Source organism: Heterocephalus glaber, unplaced genomic scaffold, assembly GCF_053883595.1.
Source record: "Heterocephalus glaber isolate CG9 unplaced genomic scaffold, H.glaber_assembly_v1.0 deba00001579, whole genome shotgun sequence".
In the NCBI taxonomy this organism is placed as follows: domain Eukaryota; kingdom Metazoa; phylum Chordata; class Mammalia; order Rodentia; family Bathyergidae; genus Heterocephalus; species Heterocephalus glaber.
Window position 1 is genome coordinate 11,765,120 of NW_028258360.1, and position 17,916 is coordinate 11,783,035.

Consider the following 17,916-nt stretch of genomic DNA (forward strand, 5'->3'; position numbering starts at 1 on the left):
TATTCCATGAATTGTATCAGATATAATATTACAAAACTGGTGAGTAATTTATGTGTCTAAGCATAATTAAGACTAGGGCAAGTGGGCTGGGGATTTAGCTCAGTGGTTCTGGTGCCTGCCTCGCAAGCACAAGGTCCCGAGTTTGATCCCCAGTACCAGAAAAAAAGACTAGGGCAAGCTATAATGTTCACTGAATTATGAGTATTCAAAAATTGCTCATTTATGTTTTCCTGATACCATACATTTGTAACAATGTAACTCCATCAGAAATTGAGCAGTTTTTTGCCGAGGATTTAGCTCAGTGGTTCTGCTGCCTACCTCACAAGCATAAGGTCCCGAGTTCAATCCCTGGTACCAGAAATTGAGCAGTTTTTGTATTCAAGAACACTGTATAAAACATTTTACAAAGTATTTTAATGTCAAAGATATTTAAAAATACAGGTCAAAGGAGACCAACTAGGACTCATCCACACATCTTGGGCCAGTCTATGTATTTAAAGGCATCTGGCACATATGTCAAACATACTGGCCATTACGAATAATGAAAAATGGCATTGTATAAATTTATCTCTAAAAGTGGTAAGACAACACAATCTGAATTATAATTTAGTAAATTCCACTTTTACAAAACTAATACCTCTCATGAGTTAGGTTTTGCTTCATGCCATTATTTCAGCTTATTAGTTAAAAACAATAATGATGGTCAGGCATGGTAGCACATACCTGTAATCCCAGCACTTGGGACCCTGAGGTAAGAGGATCACCATGAGTTCAAGGCCAGCCTGAACTACTGAGACTTTGTCAAAAAATATAACGATTACCAAAGATAGAATGGCATTACATCAGGGAATAAAGACATTTGCCTCATTACACTCAATAGCAATCATTTTCCCCCAAATACCACCACTGCTGAAAAAAATTTCTTCAAAACTGTTGTTACTGATAAATCATACCATCATTTATAGTTTTGGAGATTGCTATTAATTTATGATATGCTTTTGGAGACAAGTCCTGCTGGTCAATGGCAATCAGAAACACAGTAATTTGGGTTATTTTTGGCACATATGTGGAAAGATTACCACCAAATTAAAAGTCATTGCTGCCAGGGATTTAGCTTAATGGCAAAGTGCCTGCCTCGCAAGCACAAGGTCCTGAGTTCAATCCCTGGTACTGAGAAAAAGAAAGAAAAAAAAAGATAGGGTGAAAAGTCATTGCAATATAAACAAGAAAAGTGCAATTTTGATGGTAAGAAAACAAAATTCTAAATAATTGATATTGGCTCTAACATGAAAGATAAGCAAAATTATATGATATAATATACAATGTTGGGATATAAGCAGGTATCTTGTTACAATATGAGAAACATAATGTGCTAATCTACAAGTTGGGTGAAAACAAATCAACTTTGTAAAAAATACATGTTCACAATGCCAGGGATTTAGCTCAGTGGCACTGTGCCTGCCTCACAAGTACAAGGTCCTGAGTTCGCTCCCCAGTACCAAAAAAGGAAAAATACATGTTCACAAGTCTTTGAAATTATATACCCTAATATAAAATATGGTATCAAATTCAAATATAACTTTTGTTTCACAGAATACAGAGTATACACTCCAAGAGTTTAAAACAAAGGTAGTGGCAAAATCCTAACAATTAACAAAAAGCAATTAATAAAACTAAGTTTTTCAGGGGCCTATACCTCCCATGGTTTTTTGTTTGTTTTTGTTTTTTGAGACAGGGTCTCAGCCTCACTATGTAGTTCATACTGGCCCTGAACTCTCTATGTAGCCTAGGCTGGCCTCAAACTCAGGGCAATTCTCCTGCCTCAGCCTCCCAGGTGCTGGGATTACAGGCGTGCACCAGCATGCTCAGCTCTCCCAGTTGTAAACACTAAACAAAAACTACATAAATACTGACTCTACTTGAAAGTAAAAAATACATTTCAATTCACCATGCTTAATTAAGACACTATTAAGCTTAAAGACACACAGATACCTAATTGTGTCAATTCAACATTTTTATATTAAATACTGCAGATACATAATCCAGATATTTAAGTGACTTACTGAAAAACACATAATGTATGTACTTTAAGATATCTCTATCTGGGATTGTGTTTTCTGGAGAAATATTGGCATCAAGCTTTTTGTAGTAATTATTCCTACAGGTCTCCACTACGAGAAATTTTCACAGGATTTTCAAAATAAAGTTTCTCCTCAGTGAGACTTCTTTGATACATAGAATTAATGCTGTGAGTTCTTTCATGTCTTTTACAACCACCAGCTGTGTTAAAAGCTTTTCCACACTGCTTACATATATAGGGTTTCTCCCCAGTGTGAATTCTTTCATGTCTTTGACATTTACTTGGCCAGAGGAAAGCTTTTCCACACTGCTTACATACATAGGGTTTCTCCTGACTGTGAGTGCTTTCATGTCTTTGACAATCATCATGTGTGCTGAAAGCTTTCCCACACTGCTTACATACATAGGGCTTCTCCCCAGTGTGAATCCTTTCATGTATTTTACAGTAATGTTGTGTACTAAAAGCTTTCCCACATTGCTTACAAACATAGGGTTTCTCCCCTGTGTGAAGTCTTTCATGTATTTTACAGTAATGTTGTGTACTAAAAGCTTTCCCACATTGCTTACATACATAGGGTTTCTCCCCAGTATGAGTTTTTTCATGTATTTGACAAGCACCACGCATGCTGAAAGCTTTCCCACACTGCTTACATACATAGGGCTTCTCCCCAGTGTGAATTCTTTCATGTATTTTACAATAATCTTGGGTACTAAAAGCTTTCCCACATTGCCTACATGAATAGAGTTTTTCCCCAATGTGAGTTCTTTCATGTCGGTTACAATTTTTGCGCCTACCAAAAGCTTTTCCACACTGCTTACATACATAAGGTTTCTCCTGACTGTGAGTGATTTCATGTTTTTTACGATCATTAAGTGAGCTGAAAGCTTTCCCACATTGCTTACATACATAGGGTTTCTCCCCAGTGTGATTTCTTTCATGTTGTTTACAATGTTGACGCCTACTGAAAGCTTTCCCACATTGATTACATACATAAGATTTCTCCCCATTGTGATTTCTTTCATAGATCTGAACATCACTGGGTGTGTTAGAGGCTTTCAAGTTTTTCTTATACACAAAGGTCTTCTCTTTAAGGTGAGTTCTTTCACTAAGATCAGAGCAGTATTCCCCACATTGATCATATTCATAGGATTTCTCTCCAGTCTTTGTCCTTGAATCCTTCTGAAAGGACTGGAAATCACCACAGGTTCTTCCATGCTCATCACATTTATACAGCTTCTCTTCCAATCCCAAGTACTCATATGTCTTCAGTGCAGTGTGATCTATGATAGGCATATTTAGTGACAAATGCCCAATCAGGGACTTTCTGCAAAAAAGGCTTTCAGCTGGTTTTAAAGCAGCTTGTTTCATGTCCACATTAGCATCTGGAGTCCAAAGGAATATTTCTCCATATTGATTCCAACCTTTATTTTGATAGCATTTCTTTACCTTTTCATTTCTGTAAAGAAAAGAAAAACAGTTGCAATAAAATGGGTCTCCATATTAATGATTTATCACAAGTTCTGGTTTGATGCCTCCTAAGAAATTCTGACAATGAATTAACTGAATGTCCTGGAAGATATCTTCAAAACAGCCATTCCCAAGAGTGGTAATCATTTGGGAATTTTAAAATTGGTATATTTTGCAATACAGAAAGCTAGTTTTATTTTGGGCAGTTGGTACATAGGTATATCACACATTGATCATTTTGATACCTTTTCCCCATCACTCTCCCCTTTCTCTCCTTACCCCATTTGTCTTCCTCATCTCCAAAAAGTTAGCCTTTCCTTTTTTAATTGCCTCTCCTTTATTTTACTGCCTAATTTATATTTTTGGTTTCTCATACAAGAGAAATCATGTGACATTTCACTTTCTGTGCCTGACTTATTTCACTTAACACTATAGAATGAAGATCCACCCATTAATTTTGGCAAATGACATGGTATCATTCATCTTTATGGCTGATTTTTTTCTTCTTTTCAGTGCTGGGAATTAAATACAGGTCTAAGCACTGAATCACATCTCCAGCTTTTGTATTTCTTATTTTGAGAGAGATTCTCATTGATGATTAAGTTGCTTAGGCTGAGCTTCAGCTTGCTATCCTGCAGAGTCAGCTTCCCAGAGTGCTGGGAATGCACCTTCATGTTGAGCCTATCAACAATTTTCATTATCCATTCATCCAGTGATTCAATCCAATCTGATTTCAGGGCTTAGCTGTTATAAACTGTCCTGCTTTGAGTATGCATATGGATGTATCAGTAAAATATGGTGATTTTAAGTCTTTTAGGACCACACCCAGGAGAGGTAGTCCAGGATCAAATGGAACTTCTGCTTTTACTTTTTTAGATGTCTGTATACTGACTATCATAGTAGCTATACTTACCATTCCCACCAACAATGATGGAGAGTGCCTTCTAAGAGTTTTAAAACATACACTTAATTCTCTGGAGCTTGGCTTGAAAACACTTGTTCTTAGAACATTAGCATTCATTTCTACTTTGAATACTGCCTCAAAGTTAGCAATTTTTAAGATACTGAATGTCTCATATTCACATGTATACACAGATATCCTGAAGATGGGTTTCTGTCAAAACTCAAAATTCATTTCTTTTCATAGACACCTATACACAATATCTAAATGCAACTTCATACATTTTCATGAAAGTGATCATGACAGAACATCTTTTTTTACTTATATGTCAGATAGTGTCACTTGTTGCATGGTATCAGTACTAACTCAGTTTTCTATATTGGAATATTCTGTATTCAGTTGTCAGATTATACATACTAAAACTATATACATTTTGGAGAATATTTGTGAGATTAAATAAACTTGAAGAACATGGCCATGTTTCCTTGGTTGTAATATTTCTGCTCACATACTGCCTCTTGAGGAACATTCCTTTTCCTTTTGAGTGCAAATTACCTTAGATTTCTCCAGTAATTTTTGTACTCTGCTTCAAATTCCCAGTTATGCCAGGCTCTTCCTGAATTACAGACATAGAAATATAAGGAGACACTGTATTATTACATAAAAATGAATAAATTCCAGTTACATTCATGGTACAATGTAACTAGGCCTGAGATACTCTTCAAAATGTTTTCACAGTCTATTTAATGCAACTGCACTGATGAGCAACAAACAGTGTTCTCTGATAGTATAAATAAAACAGTGATGTCATCCTTACCTACAGCAGCCAGATTCCTAAATGTTTCCTCTGTCACATCTCTGTAGAGCTTCTTTTGGGATGGATTCAGCAAAGCCCACTCCTCCATGGTGAAATTCACAGCCACATCCTCAAAGGTCACTGCCTCCTAAATGATCACACATATATTTATTGAAGGAAGGTTGAGACTCACAGCATGGGATATCTCAATTCCTCTTGTAAAAAGTTGAATTGAGAGGCAGGTGTGGTGGTGCATGTCTGCAATCCCAGCACTTAGGAGGCTGAGGCAGGAGGATTGCCATGAGTTTGAGGCTAGTGTGGGCTACACAGTGAGTTCAAGGCCAACCTGAACTGCATAGTGAGACCCTATCTCAAAAAAGGACAACAAAACAAAAAATCTGAATGGGCGCTGAATGCTTCAAATATTAACTCCATGTCTTGGTCCTTAAATCCATGTGTACACACATTTTTTCAGACAGCAATTCTAGGCTAGATTGCCACTTACTGCTAAAGCTAGAGGAGAAGAGCACTGGTCCTTCTGGGGTCACTGCAAGGGAACCTGCACACTGATGCACAGTTCTAAAGCCCTAAAGCAGAGCCCACAGTAGGAGCCTACAAGGTCACAAGCCAGAAAACACTGGGGCAGGTGAATAGCTAATGAACAGTTCTGCTGGACCATCGGTAGTATCTTTTCAAATCTTATTATTCATGGCATTTAGTCTTTCTTTGATTGTACTTAGGCAGAATTTTGAAACTTAGATTTGGAAAAAACGAGAAGACATTTAAGTAAGGGATAAACTCAGACTTCCACCCCACAAGAGGCAAATTCTGGGAGAAACAAGGTCGAAAAGTCTGATAATCAACCACCTGGACACCCTGAACTGATAGCACAGGAAGTAACAAAACAGATGAATGAGGCTGTAGAAAAATTCAAAACAGAAATAATTTCCCAGATAACTACAGAGATGGTGAGCAGAGTGAAAGACATGGTTAGAGGCTTTAGAACAGAAACAGATAAAAAAAAAAATAGATGAGCTCAGAACCATGCTAGAAGCTATGAATGCCCAACATAGGAAAGAAATGGAATCCACAAAACAGATTCAAACAGATATCCAAGAGATTAAAAACTCCACTGAAAGTATTCACAGCAAATTGAACAATTGTGAAGACAGAATATCAGATATAGAAGACAGGATTGTGGTTAGTGACCATGAAAACAGAGATTTCTTCAAAATAGTAAGGGACCATGAGAAATCAATCCAGCAGCTGCTACATGATGCAAAGAAGAATAACATAAGACTGTTAGGAGTCCACGAAAAAGCAGGAGAAAGTACAAATGACATTAAAAAAAAGCTGTTCACAGAAGTAATAGTAGAAAACTTCCCAAACAGAGGTAGAGAATTGGACATACAGATAAGTGAGGCATATAGAACTCCAACTAGCCACAATAAAAAAAAAAAAACTACACCTAGACATATAATAGTCAAGATCCCAGAAATGCAACAGAGGAACAAAATCTTCCAAGAATTTAGAGAAAAGAAACAAATGACATACAAAGGAAAGCCCATCAGAATCATGGAAGATTTCTCAACACAAAACCTCAAATCAAGGAGAACCTGGAATGAAGTATTTCAAGCCCTAAAAGAAAATAACTTCCAACCTAGACTGTTGTATCCTGCAAAATTATCTTTCAAAATTGATGGGGAAATTAGATACTTCCATGACAAAGAACACCTGAGAAATTTCATGAACACCAAACCAGCACTCCAAACAATTCTAAGCATTATCCTAGAAAAAGATAATGAAAGTCACAACTCCATGAGGCCCAACAGAGGGAAGCCATCAGGCAAGGTAAGAAACTGAAGGGAAGGGGGGGGGGGCAGATAAAAGAGCCAACAATAGCAAAACATCATGACAAGGATGAGTCAATATCTATCAATTATAACTCTCAATGTTAATGGCCTCAATTTACCAATCAAAAGAAATAGACTGACAGATGGATTAAGAAGCAAAATCCAGCAATATGCTGTATACAAGAGACACACCTAACTAAAAAAGAAATACATAGACTGAAAGTAAAAGGATGGAAAACAGTTCTCCATGCAACAGGAACCCAGAAAAAAGCAGGTGTAGCAATCTAATTTGCAGACAAAGTAGATTTCAAACCAAAACTAATTAAGAGAGACAAAGATGGTCACTACATCCTTGTGAAGGGAACAATTCAAGAGGAAGAGATAACAACCCTAAATATATATGCACCAAATATGAATACCCCCAACTATACAAAACAAATATTAATGGACATGAAAAATCAAATAAGCACTAATACAATTGTAGTGGGGGAATTCAATACCCCACTATCACAAATAGATCACCTAGACAAAAAATTAACAACAAAATTTTAGAACTGCACCAAGGTATTGAACAAATAGACTTTATAGATGTTTATAGTGTTCCACTCCAAAAATCAGAATACACATTCTTTTCAGCTGCACACCGGTCATTCTCCAAAATAGATCACATGCTAGCTCATAGGACATGTCTAAGTCAATGCAAAAGAATTGAAGTTACCCCCTGTATATTATCAGAACATAGTGCAATAAAATTGGAGGTCAATAACATAAGAAACCGCAAAACTCCCACAACACATGGAAATTGAATAACACCCTCCTGAACAACCAATGGGTGACAGAGGAAATTAAAGAAGAAATTAGACAGTTTTGACAAGTAAATGATAATGCCAGTACAACATACAGGAATCTGTGGGACAAAATGAAAGCAGTTCTATGCGGGAAATTCATAGCAGTGAATGCCCATATTAGGAAAACAGAGAGAACTCAGATAAATAATCTAATGCAGAACCTCAAGCTCTTAGAAAAAAAGAGCATAACAAACCCAAAGCTCATACAAGAGAGAAAATTATAAAGATCAGAGTAGAGATAAATGGAATGGAGACTAAGAGAACGATACAAAAAAATGAATGAATCAAAGAGTTGGTTTTTCAAAAGAATAAATAAAATCATTAAACCTTTAGCCAATCTTATCAAAAAAAGGAAAGAGGGGCCAGAGATTTAGCTCAGTGGTAGGGCAAGGACCCAAGTTCGATCCCCAGTACCAAAACAAACAAAAACCCAAAAAACCAAAAAAAAATAAAAAATAAAAAAAGGAAAGAAAAGGCTCAAATCCATGCAATTAAGAATGAAAAGGGCCCGGTGTTTAGCTCAGTGGTTTCGCCGCCTGCTGCGCAAATGCAAGGACCCAAGTTTGATCCCCGGTACCAAAAAAAAAAGCAAAAAAAAACCACAAACCCGAAAAAGTTGAAGTTACAACAGACCCAGCAGAAATCCAGAGGATCATCAATACCTACTTTGAGAACCCATACTCTAATAAAATAGAAAACAAAGAAGAAATGGACAGATTTCTAGATACGTACAAATTGCCGCTGGGGATTTAACTCAGTGGTTCTGGTGCCTGCCTCGCAAGCGCAAGGTCTGGAGTTCGATCCTCAGTACCAACAACAACAAGAACAAAAGAACACAAACTAACATTAAGAATTATGCTGGGGATTTGGCTCAATGGTTCTGCCGCCTGCCTCACAAGCACAAGGTCCCAAGTTCGATCCCCGGTACCAAAAAAAAAAAAAAAGAAAATTCAAATTGCCAAAGTTAAATGAAGAAGATATAGAAATTCTAAACACCCCAATTACAATGAGGGAAATTAAAAATGTAATAAAAAATTTACCAACAAAGAAAAGCCCAGGTCCTGATGGCTTCACTGCTGAATTCTACAAGACATTTAAAGAAGAACTATTGCCATTACTCTTTAAACTCATCAAGGAAATTGAAAGGGAAGCAAGGATTCCAAATTCATTCCTGGAAGCAAGTGTTACTTTGATTCCAGAACCAGGGAAAGACCCAATCCAAAAAGAGAACTACAGACCAATCTCCCTAATGAACATAGATGCAAAAATCCTCAACAAGATACTGGCAAACAGAATACAGAGGGTCATCAAGAAGATCATACACCCTGACCAAGTCAGATTTATCCCAGGGATGGAAGGATGGTTCAACATTCATAAATCAATAAATGCAATACACTATATTAACAGAGTCAAGGACAAAACCATATGACCATCTCAGTAGATACAGAAAAGGCATTCAACAAAATCCAACAACCATTCATGATAAAAACGCTACAGAAAATTGGAATAGAAGGTCTTTATCTCAACCTGATTAAGGCTATTTATGAAAAACCAATAGCCAACATCATACTAAATAGTCAAAAACTGAAAACTTTCACACTAAAATCAGGAACAAGACAAGGATACCCACTATCACCACTCCTGTTCAATATAGTTCTGGAAATATTAGCCACAGCAATTAAAAAAGAGAAAGAAATAAAAGGAATAAAGATAGGAAAGGAAGAAGTTAAACTGTCATTAGTTGGTGATGATGTACTTTACATAGAAGACCCAAAAAACTTGGCCAAAATACTTCTAGACCTAATTGATAGATTCAGTAGAGTAGCTGGATACAAGGTCAGCACTCAAAAATCAATAGCCTTCTTGTACACAAATAACAGACTCACTGAGAGAGAAATTTGGGAAACAATTTCTTTTACAATAGCATCCAAAAAAATGAAATATCTAGGAAGCAACCTAACAAAGGAAACAAAAGACCTCTACACTGAAAATTACAGCACTCTGAAAAAGGAGATTGAAGAGGATATAAGAAAATGGAAAGACATCCCTTGTTCCTGGGTAGGAAGAACCAATATAGTGAAAATGGCCATACTCCCAAAACTACTAGATAGATTTAATGCAATGCCAATTGAAATTCCAACAATATACTTCACAGAACTAGAGAAAACAATCCAAAAATTCATTTGGAAACAGAAGAGACCTAGAATAGCAAAAGCAATTCTAGGCAACAGAGACATGGCTGGGGGTATCACAATCCCCAACTTGAAACTATACTACAAAGCTACTGTGATAAAAACAGCATGGTACTGGCAAAGAAACAGACCTGAAGATCAGTGGAATAGATTAGAAGATGCTGAAACAACTTCAGACATACTCAGCCACCTCATCTTTGACAAAGGAGCCAACTACCCTCACTGGAGGAAAGATAGCCTATTGAATAAATGGTGTTGGAAAAACTGGATTTCAACCTGCCAAAGATTAAAACTAGACCCATACCTATCACCATGCACTAAACTAAGATCAAAGTGGATTAAAGACCTAAATATTACTAAATAAATATCTAAATATAACTTGCTGGAAGATAAGTTAGGTAGAACTCTTGATGACATTAGCATAGGAAGACTTTATGAAGAAAACCTCAGTAGGTTGGGAACTAGCACAAAGAATCAACAACTGGGATCTCATCTTATTAAAAAGCTTCTGTACTGCAAGAGAAACCACCAACAGAGCTAAGAGACAACCTATAATATGGGAAAAAAATTTTTAGCAGCTGTACTTCAGACAAAGGTCTACTATCTAGAATATATAAAGAATTGAAAAAAATCAGACCCCCCAAATTCAAAGATCTAATTCAAAAATGGGCATCTGAAATGAACAGACATTTCTCAAAGAAGTAAAAACAGCAAATAAATATATGAAAAAATGTTCAACATCACTCTTCATTCGAGAGATGCAGATGAAAACAACACTGAGATTCCACCTCACCCCACAAAGAATGGCTGCTATCAAGAAATCAACCAATAACAAATGCTGGTGGGGGTGTGGGGAGAAAGTAACCCTTCTCCATTGTTGGTGGGAGTGCAGACTGGTGCAACCACTGTGGAAATCAGTATGGAGATATCTCAAAGAACTGGGGCTAGTGGTCCCATTTGACCCAGCTATTCCCCTGCTGGGTATCTTCCCCAAAGAATTAAAAGAATCATACCACAGTGATATATGTGCACCCATGTTTATAGCGGCACAGTTTGTAATAGCTAAAGCTTGGAAGCAGCCCAAGTGCCTATCAACTGGAGACTGGATAAAGAAAATGTGGGGTTTTTTTTATAAAATGGAGTACTACTCAGCCATAAAGAACGAGAAACTAGAAACATTTATAGCTAAGTGGATGCACATTGAGGCCGTACTCTTAAGTGAAATAAATAGGACACACATGTGTAAATACCGAATACTTTCTCTGGTGTGAGAAACTGAAAGTGTAAATAAGGATTAAAATGATTAAAATGAATAATTGATGATTTGAAATAGGAAGAAAAGGTCCAAAGGGGTAGGGGTGATGGGAGGGGAAGGGGAAAGGAAAAAAGGGAAAGGAAAAATTATGAGAAAAGAAAAAAAATGGAAACAAAATCTATGTTAATAGGGAAGGGTGGAGGGGGTGAAGGGCACACAGGTAATGGGGAAAAAATTATGAACCAAGATACATCATGTACAGGTACAAGCACCCAGTGATAAATGTAAATGTACTGTATACCTAAAATGTACCAATAAAAGAATTTTAAAAAGAAACTTGAATTTAGTTTCATAAAAAAAATAACTGAACATCAAGTAAGATTTGTAAATAATTAAAATGTCAATGGAAAAATAGTTTTATTGGAACAAGTCTATGAACATTGAAAACAGGGAAAGAGTGGCACTTTATCTCAGAGCTCAGATATAAGAAATTTTAGGAGGATGTGGGAGAGTAATGAGGGGAAAGAGCTGAATAAAATGCATTATATGCATTGGAAACCAATATATCACAAAGTAATTAGGCACAAAAGGAAAACTTCAGCCAGGTGTGGTGGTGCATGCCTGTAATCCCAGCACTTGGGAGGATGATGCAGGATTGCCATGGAGTTCAAGGCCAGCTCTGACTACACAGCAAATTCAATGCCGGTCTGAAACACAGAGTGAGACCCTGCCTCAAATTCCCCCCCAAAAAGGATAACGTCAAAAAAAATTGTCACTTACAAATGATACCTTTAATTTGTTAAAATTTTATAGTTGTACAATGTAATAAAAATCTAACAACATTCAATACCTTTTAAGCAAGAAAGTTGGTAGCTTACATAATATACATGAAAGACATTCAAATGGATCTCAGGAAAGAAAGATAGTCCTAATGGGTCCATACATATATAGAACATTGATTCATGAGAGATGCTGTGTGTCTCTGGAGGAAATCACAATCTGTTTCACTTATGTTCAGGGAGAAACACATATATACTTGGAAGGCTGAACACTCTTCTATGCAATAATTAAGTTACATACTGAAATGGGAAAGATAAACTTGAACGCCTTGAGAATTCGTCATGAAATAACTTTTAGATGTGAAAAATTGTTTCCACAAAAGAAAATCAACTAACCATCAGAACTAGAAAAGGGCCGGGGATTTAGCTCAGTGGTGCCACCTCCTGCCTCGCAAGCGCAAGGTCCTGATTCAATCCCCAGTACCAAAAAACAAAACCAAAAACAAATAGAGCTAGAAGGATAAATTGAAATACATGAAAATCATGGGAAATAAACAAGACAAGAAGAAAATATTTGCTGGGTACACAGTATAAAAATTTTGTATAGGGAATAAAGACCAATGAACACAAATTTTAAAAAATGACTGCAACGTATCTAACTCAAGAGAAAATCCCAAATAGAAAACAAGAACCAAATCTTTTTTGAGAAAATCATTAAAGAAAAATGGAAATGTGGAAGAACACAAGGAAGTAGACTTATGCAAAATGGAGAATAAATTGATACACTCTACATTTACTTCCTTTACTTTAGAGTTTACAAAAATCTGCAGACCACTGATTTCTTTCTACTGTCTAGAGAAAACACTAAGCCATTATTTCTGGAGATAGATGTGATTCTTTTCAAGTAAACTTTTCAAGCAAACTTGAAAAGTCCTAAACCACATGGCCAATGGAATGGATGAAAAAGCACTTTGCTCTTGATTCACATATCGGCACTTGTGAACAATAGTGAGATGGAAAAACAACAACAAACAATGAAAAACCATGAATATTTCTCTTGGCAATTTCTAAAATAACCACCTATTAAAAACTCCAAGAGGGGAAACTAAAATAACACTGTTCACAGAAAATCACACATGGTAAATTTAGGAAGAGTCACCAAAGTGGGAGAGTGGGCATCCATGGAGTAAGAGAGGTTTGAGTCAAGTAGGGTTTCAATCACCTGGGTACTCTCATCCATTGCCCAAGGCCTAGTGATGAAACTTTCTAAATATTCCCAGTATACAGTATAACCCCATGAAGTCATGGTTTGTAGTTCACAGCTTCAGTTGTTTGCAGATTTTTCCTTAAACCCAACTAAAAAGATTGTTTGAGGAAACCCCTGCAATTTTGCAGAAACCACAAATATCCTCCACATTTTTTTTTTTGGCAGGAGGTTTGCAAGTAGCCAACCTGAGAGCACTCAGTTCTCTGTGTGATTGGCTGCTGCCCTGAAACCCATCTCTGGCAGATATACCAGCATTTCCACATCATAACACGGTACTGTACTGCCTGTAGCAGTCTCATGTTCTTGGTTTTGTTCTTAAAGTCCTGAGATCACTAAGATACCACCCAAACACCCTGCACCTTCTAATGCTTTATTAATAGAGTATGTTATTAAGTTAAATTATATAACTGGGGGGACATTGCATATTTAGGGTTTAAACTATAAAAATAGGGATTTATAGGCATTTTTCTGACCATATCTGAAATTTGCGGTTTTCCACAATTCGAGGGTGCTCTAGGAATGTAAACCTCATGAACTTCCAAAGTCTACTGTATTTACATTGTTATTATAGTTAAATCTCACCAACAATTGAGAAAAAAAAGTATTGCAAAATATTTAAACACTAAATTACCATTAAGAAAATACACATTAATTTATATGTGTTCGTGTGCATTCATATGAAAAGATGAGACATCATTCACACACTGGGCAGCAATAAGCAGAGCAGCGTGGCTGCAAACAGGAGACACACAGACCCCAGCAAGCAGTGGTCAGACTCTATATGGTCCATCAGGACAGGTTAAACTGTCAGGGAGAGAGAAAACAGCTATCAGAGCTGATAAGTGTCTAGACATTTCTGGGTTATGGTGCCAATGCTACGACCACCCGGACAGGAGTGGTTGTTATGTTGGGATTGATAAGGCTATATTACAATAGAAAGGTATGCAAAAAGACACATTAATCTATCACTGATTCAATAAAATCCGCAGAAATTATATTAATTTGACATTATTCAATTTGTACCTCAAAGTAATTAATGGTTATAGTGATCAGATGATATAAAGGGCAGTTCTCTAAAAAGAACAGTCCTCAATATACATTCCACTAAACAAAGTATCAAATTACATGAGACAAAACATGAATGTGAAGAGAAAAATCTGTGATTCACAACTATGTCTGAAGATTTCAGAACAATTCCATCAGTAACTGATAGGTAAAGAAGGAAGAAAAACCTTTAATGGAGTAGTTAAAAATAACATCATGCTTCACAAGGATTCATTGGATATTGCATAACACTTTATCAAATAACTATATAGTACACAGTCTTCTCAAAATCACAAGAAATATTCACCCAAACAGAACATGTTCAGAGTAACAGTAAAGAATTTAATGTCTAGGGAGAAAGATTGAAATGTGTTATGGACATGTACCAACTCATTACAATGAATGTATTCATTATGAATTGTAAACATGTATGAGTAAAAGTCAAAAAAGGAGAAACAGAAAAAAACCCTTAATGTGTTTGAAGCAATACATATCATGCAAAGGAGGCTCTCACATCTATTGAAATGAAATTCAAGACCAACAGCAGAAACATCTTTAAAATATTTCTAAAAATTAGAAGGGAGGACAGGGAAAAGGTGGAAAAAATAAGAACTAAGATATACCATGTAAAGGTATAAGATCCCAATGAGGAATGTAATTGTATTTTATACATAAAATGTACCAATAAACTTAATGCAAAAAAATTACAGATTAAATCACAATTTTTTAAGACACATCCTTCAAATGAAAAGCTTGATTAAATATTAAGGATTTCATAGTGTTATGAAAAAGGAATACACTGTACAACATATTATTTCAGAGACCCACAAATGGGTGCTTCAAAAGAATTTAAAAACAATATACATATTAATAAAGAACAAATATCACAGTATCAGAAAATTAGAGAAAGAACAGCAACATAAAAATGAAAATCAGTTCCCAAATAGATTTCACTGCTAAGTATTCATGTAGATTAGACAATAAAAAATTATTTAAAATATCAAAGGCATTATTAAATTAGTAATGTAATTTATTACAATAAAATCTAGAGAACAAAAGTTATAAAATAATATCAATGGATACAGACCAAACAAAAGAACAAAGTAATAGGCAGAGATTAAGATGGAATACATAAAATTGTCTTCACTAGCATATAATATCATGGTAGATGTTGGAAAAATTAAACAAAAAACTAATGGAATTACTAAGATAATGTACTATAGAGTATATCCCTAGCTTAATATACAAGAATATGCCATGTAATTAAGTATCAGGTATAAATAAGTGGAAACTGTAAATCTGAAAAACATAATGAAGCCTTCACAGTGACACAAAGTTACACAAATGTCAAAAGTCCATATAGGAAAGAGGTTCAACCCTAGATGTAATAAACACAAGATAAAACCACAAAAATATAATTAAATATATTAGATGGGCAAATATAAATAAATTAAACTATTACACATGTTGGCAAAACATAATAAAACCACATATCTACAAAATATTAGATGAGCTGGGGATTTAGCTCAGTGGTGCTATGCCTGCTTTGCAAGTGCAAGGTCCTGAGTTTGATCCCAGGATCAAAAAATTAGAAAAAAATAAAATAAAATATTAGATGAAAATTTCATGTAAAAATTTTATAAAAACTTCGATTTTTTTCATCTGCATGGCAGCATTTTTCCTTATTCTATCAAAAATTTTAACTCATTACCACTTGAAGAAAAAATCAAAAATAAAATTTTTATTACATAAAAATTCTTTTAAAAACCAACTTGAAATAATCCAAGCCCAGAAGCAGTGGAATAAGGGAGTGAAGTGCCTGAAATATGAATTTCCCTATAATCTATGGCAATAAATTGAGACAAAGAAACCATGAATAATCTTTTCAGCATGATAATAATGATATACTGACCTCAATTATTAAATTATTCAAAACACCAAAGAATTGAAACTAAATAACACTTTGCTTGATGAGCTTTTACAATCCATCCTATGGCCACTTTGCGGGTAGCTGGATGAAATCAGAGATACACTGGAAGTAACCATAGTGGTTTGCTCACTTGCATCATGATTCTATGAATCTTTAGGCATATATATGGCAAAGGCAAAAAAGAAATTTACTGTAAAGACAGGCATGGTGGTACATGCTTATAATCCCAGCACTCAGGAGGCTGAGGCAGGAGGCTCACCATGAGTTCCAGGTCAGCCTGGGCTCCACAGTGAGTTCAAGACCAGCCTGGATTACATAATGTGATCGTGGTCTTAAAAAAACAAACAAAAGATTTTTTTTCTAAATTCTTCTTTGCTTCATCAGATAGAATCAATTCTCCACTCCATTTTTAACTAGGAAAATCATATTTGGTTAAATCATGAAAATAAATTCATAAGTCCTTAAGGTAACTTGTATTGTATACAAGCAACTTACTGCAAAAGAAGCAAAAGGGAAGCTGGTTAGGGACGAAGCCTGCTTCACTGCAGTTCACAAAAGAACCCACTCTCAGAAGCCTGAACACTCTCCTGGTTATGCACAGTACGACGTGCCTGTGCAGCCCAGGGTAGCTCAATCGCAGGGGGTGGGACAGGGAAACACAAGAAGGCAGGAAAGTTGACCTTCGACTTTTCCCAATTTTCCTTTTGAATTTTAGTGCATTCTTCGCTGAGCACTAAGCAATTCTCCAACGAAAAATGGTGGGCCCCAAATTAATGCACCACCCAGAGAGACCAAAACAGACAAATTCAGAGCGCTTCTCTAGTACACTGCTTCAAGTGAAGACTGGTGTCCAACGCAGGTGATGTTGCTTTTCATCATGAGGCACCATTCTAAAGTTATCAAGGAGCAGCACGCTAAGGCACCCCATTAACAGAAATAAACACACTGCCTCAACTGGGCTCATGATAAAAAAGGATGGACACTCCTACCATTTCAAAAATCATGATACTCTTAGATTCTCTCCTTCATTTAAAAAAAAGTATTCTATATGCACAACTAATCTAAAATTCAGACATTTATTTAGGGGAAGAAAGTTCCAAGGATGTCTTTCAGAATGGCACCAACACATTCACAATGGAAAAAAGTTACAATTATTGACATAAGAATAAAAAATGGATAGTGTTTAATTTAACCAAGCACTGTGATCATGATGCATACTTGTGCTCGGTGATCTACACCTGTGATCACATTACTCTGGGAGGCTGAAGCAAGAGGACAAACGCTCCAAGCTCAGGGTAGTGAGACCCAGTGTCAAAATTCAAAATAATGATAAATAAAAGTGTCAAAGGCCTGGATGTTCCTCAGAGTGAAGGTCCTGGACCAAATCCCTACTACCACAAAAAGTACCTCATAGTCATTTCTATTCCTGTGTAACACCCTCTCCATTACACCTAGATAATGTTGCCCAACCAACTTTTAAACTAACGACAGAGAGACAAAATTT

General features: G+C 36.0%; 1 protein-coding gene across 1 annotated transcript in view; it reads right to left on the minus strand.

Moving 5' to 3' along the window:
• Window positions 1–138: 138 nt before the first annotated feature.
• LOC110344673 (uncharacterized) overlaps window positions 139–17,916 on the minus strand; it is a gene marked incomplete at its 5' end in the record, with an annotated part of 29,979 nt that continues 12,201 nt past the window's right edge. The window contains 3 exons of the mRNA XM_021239344.2: window positions 139–3,536; window positions 5,004–5,064; window positions 5,266–5,392. Coding sequence (XP_021095003.2) covers window positions 2,159–3,536; window positions 5,004–5,064; window positions 5,266–5,392 — 1,566 coding nt within the window. The remainder of the gene's footprint in view (window positions 3,537–5,003; window positions 5,065–5,265; window positions 5,393–17,916) is intronic.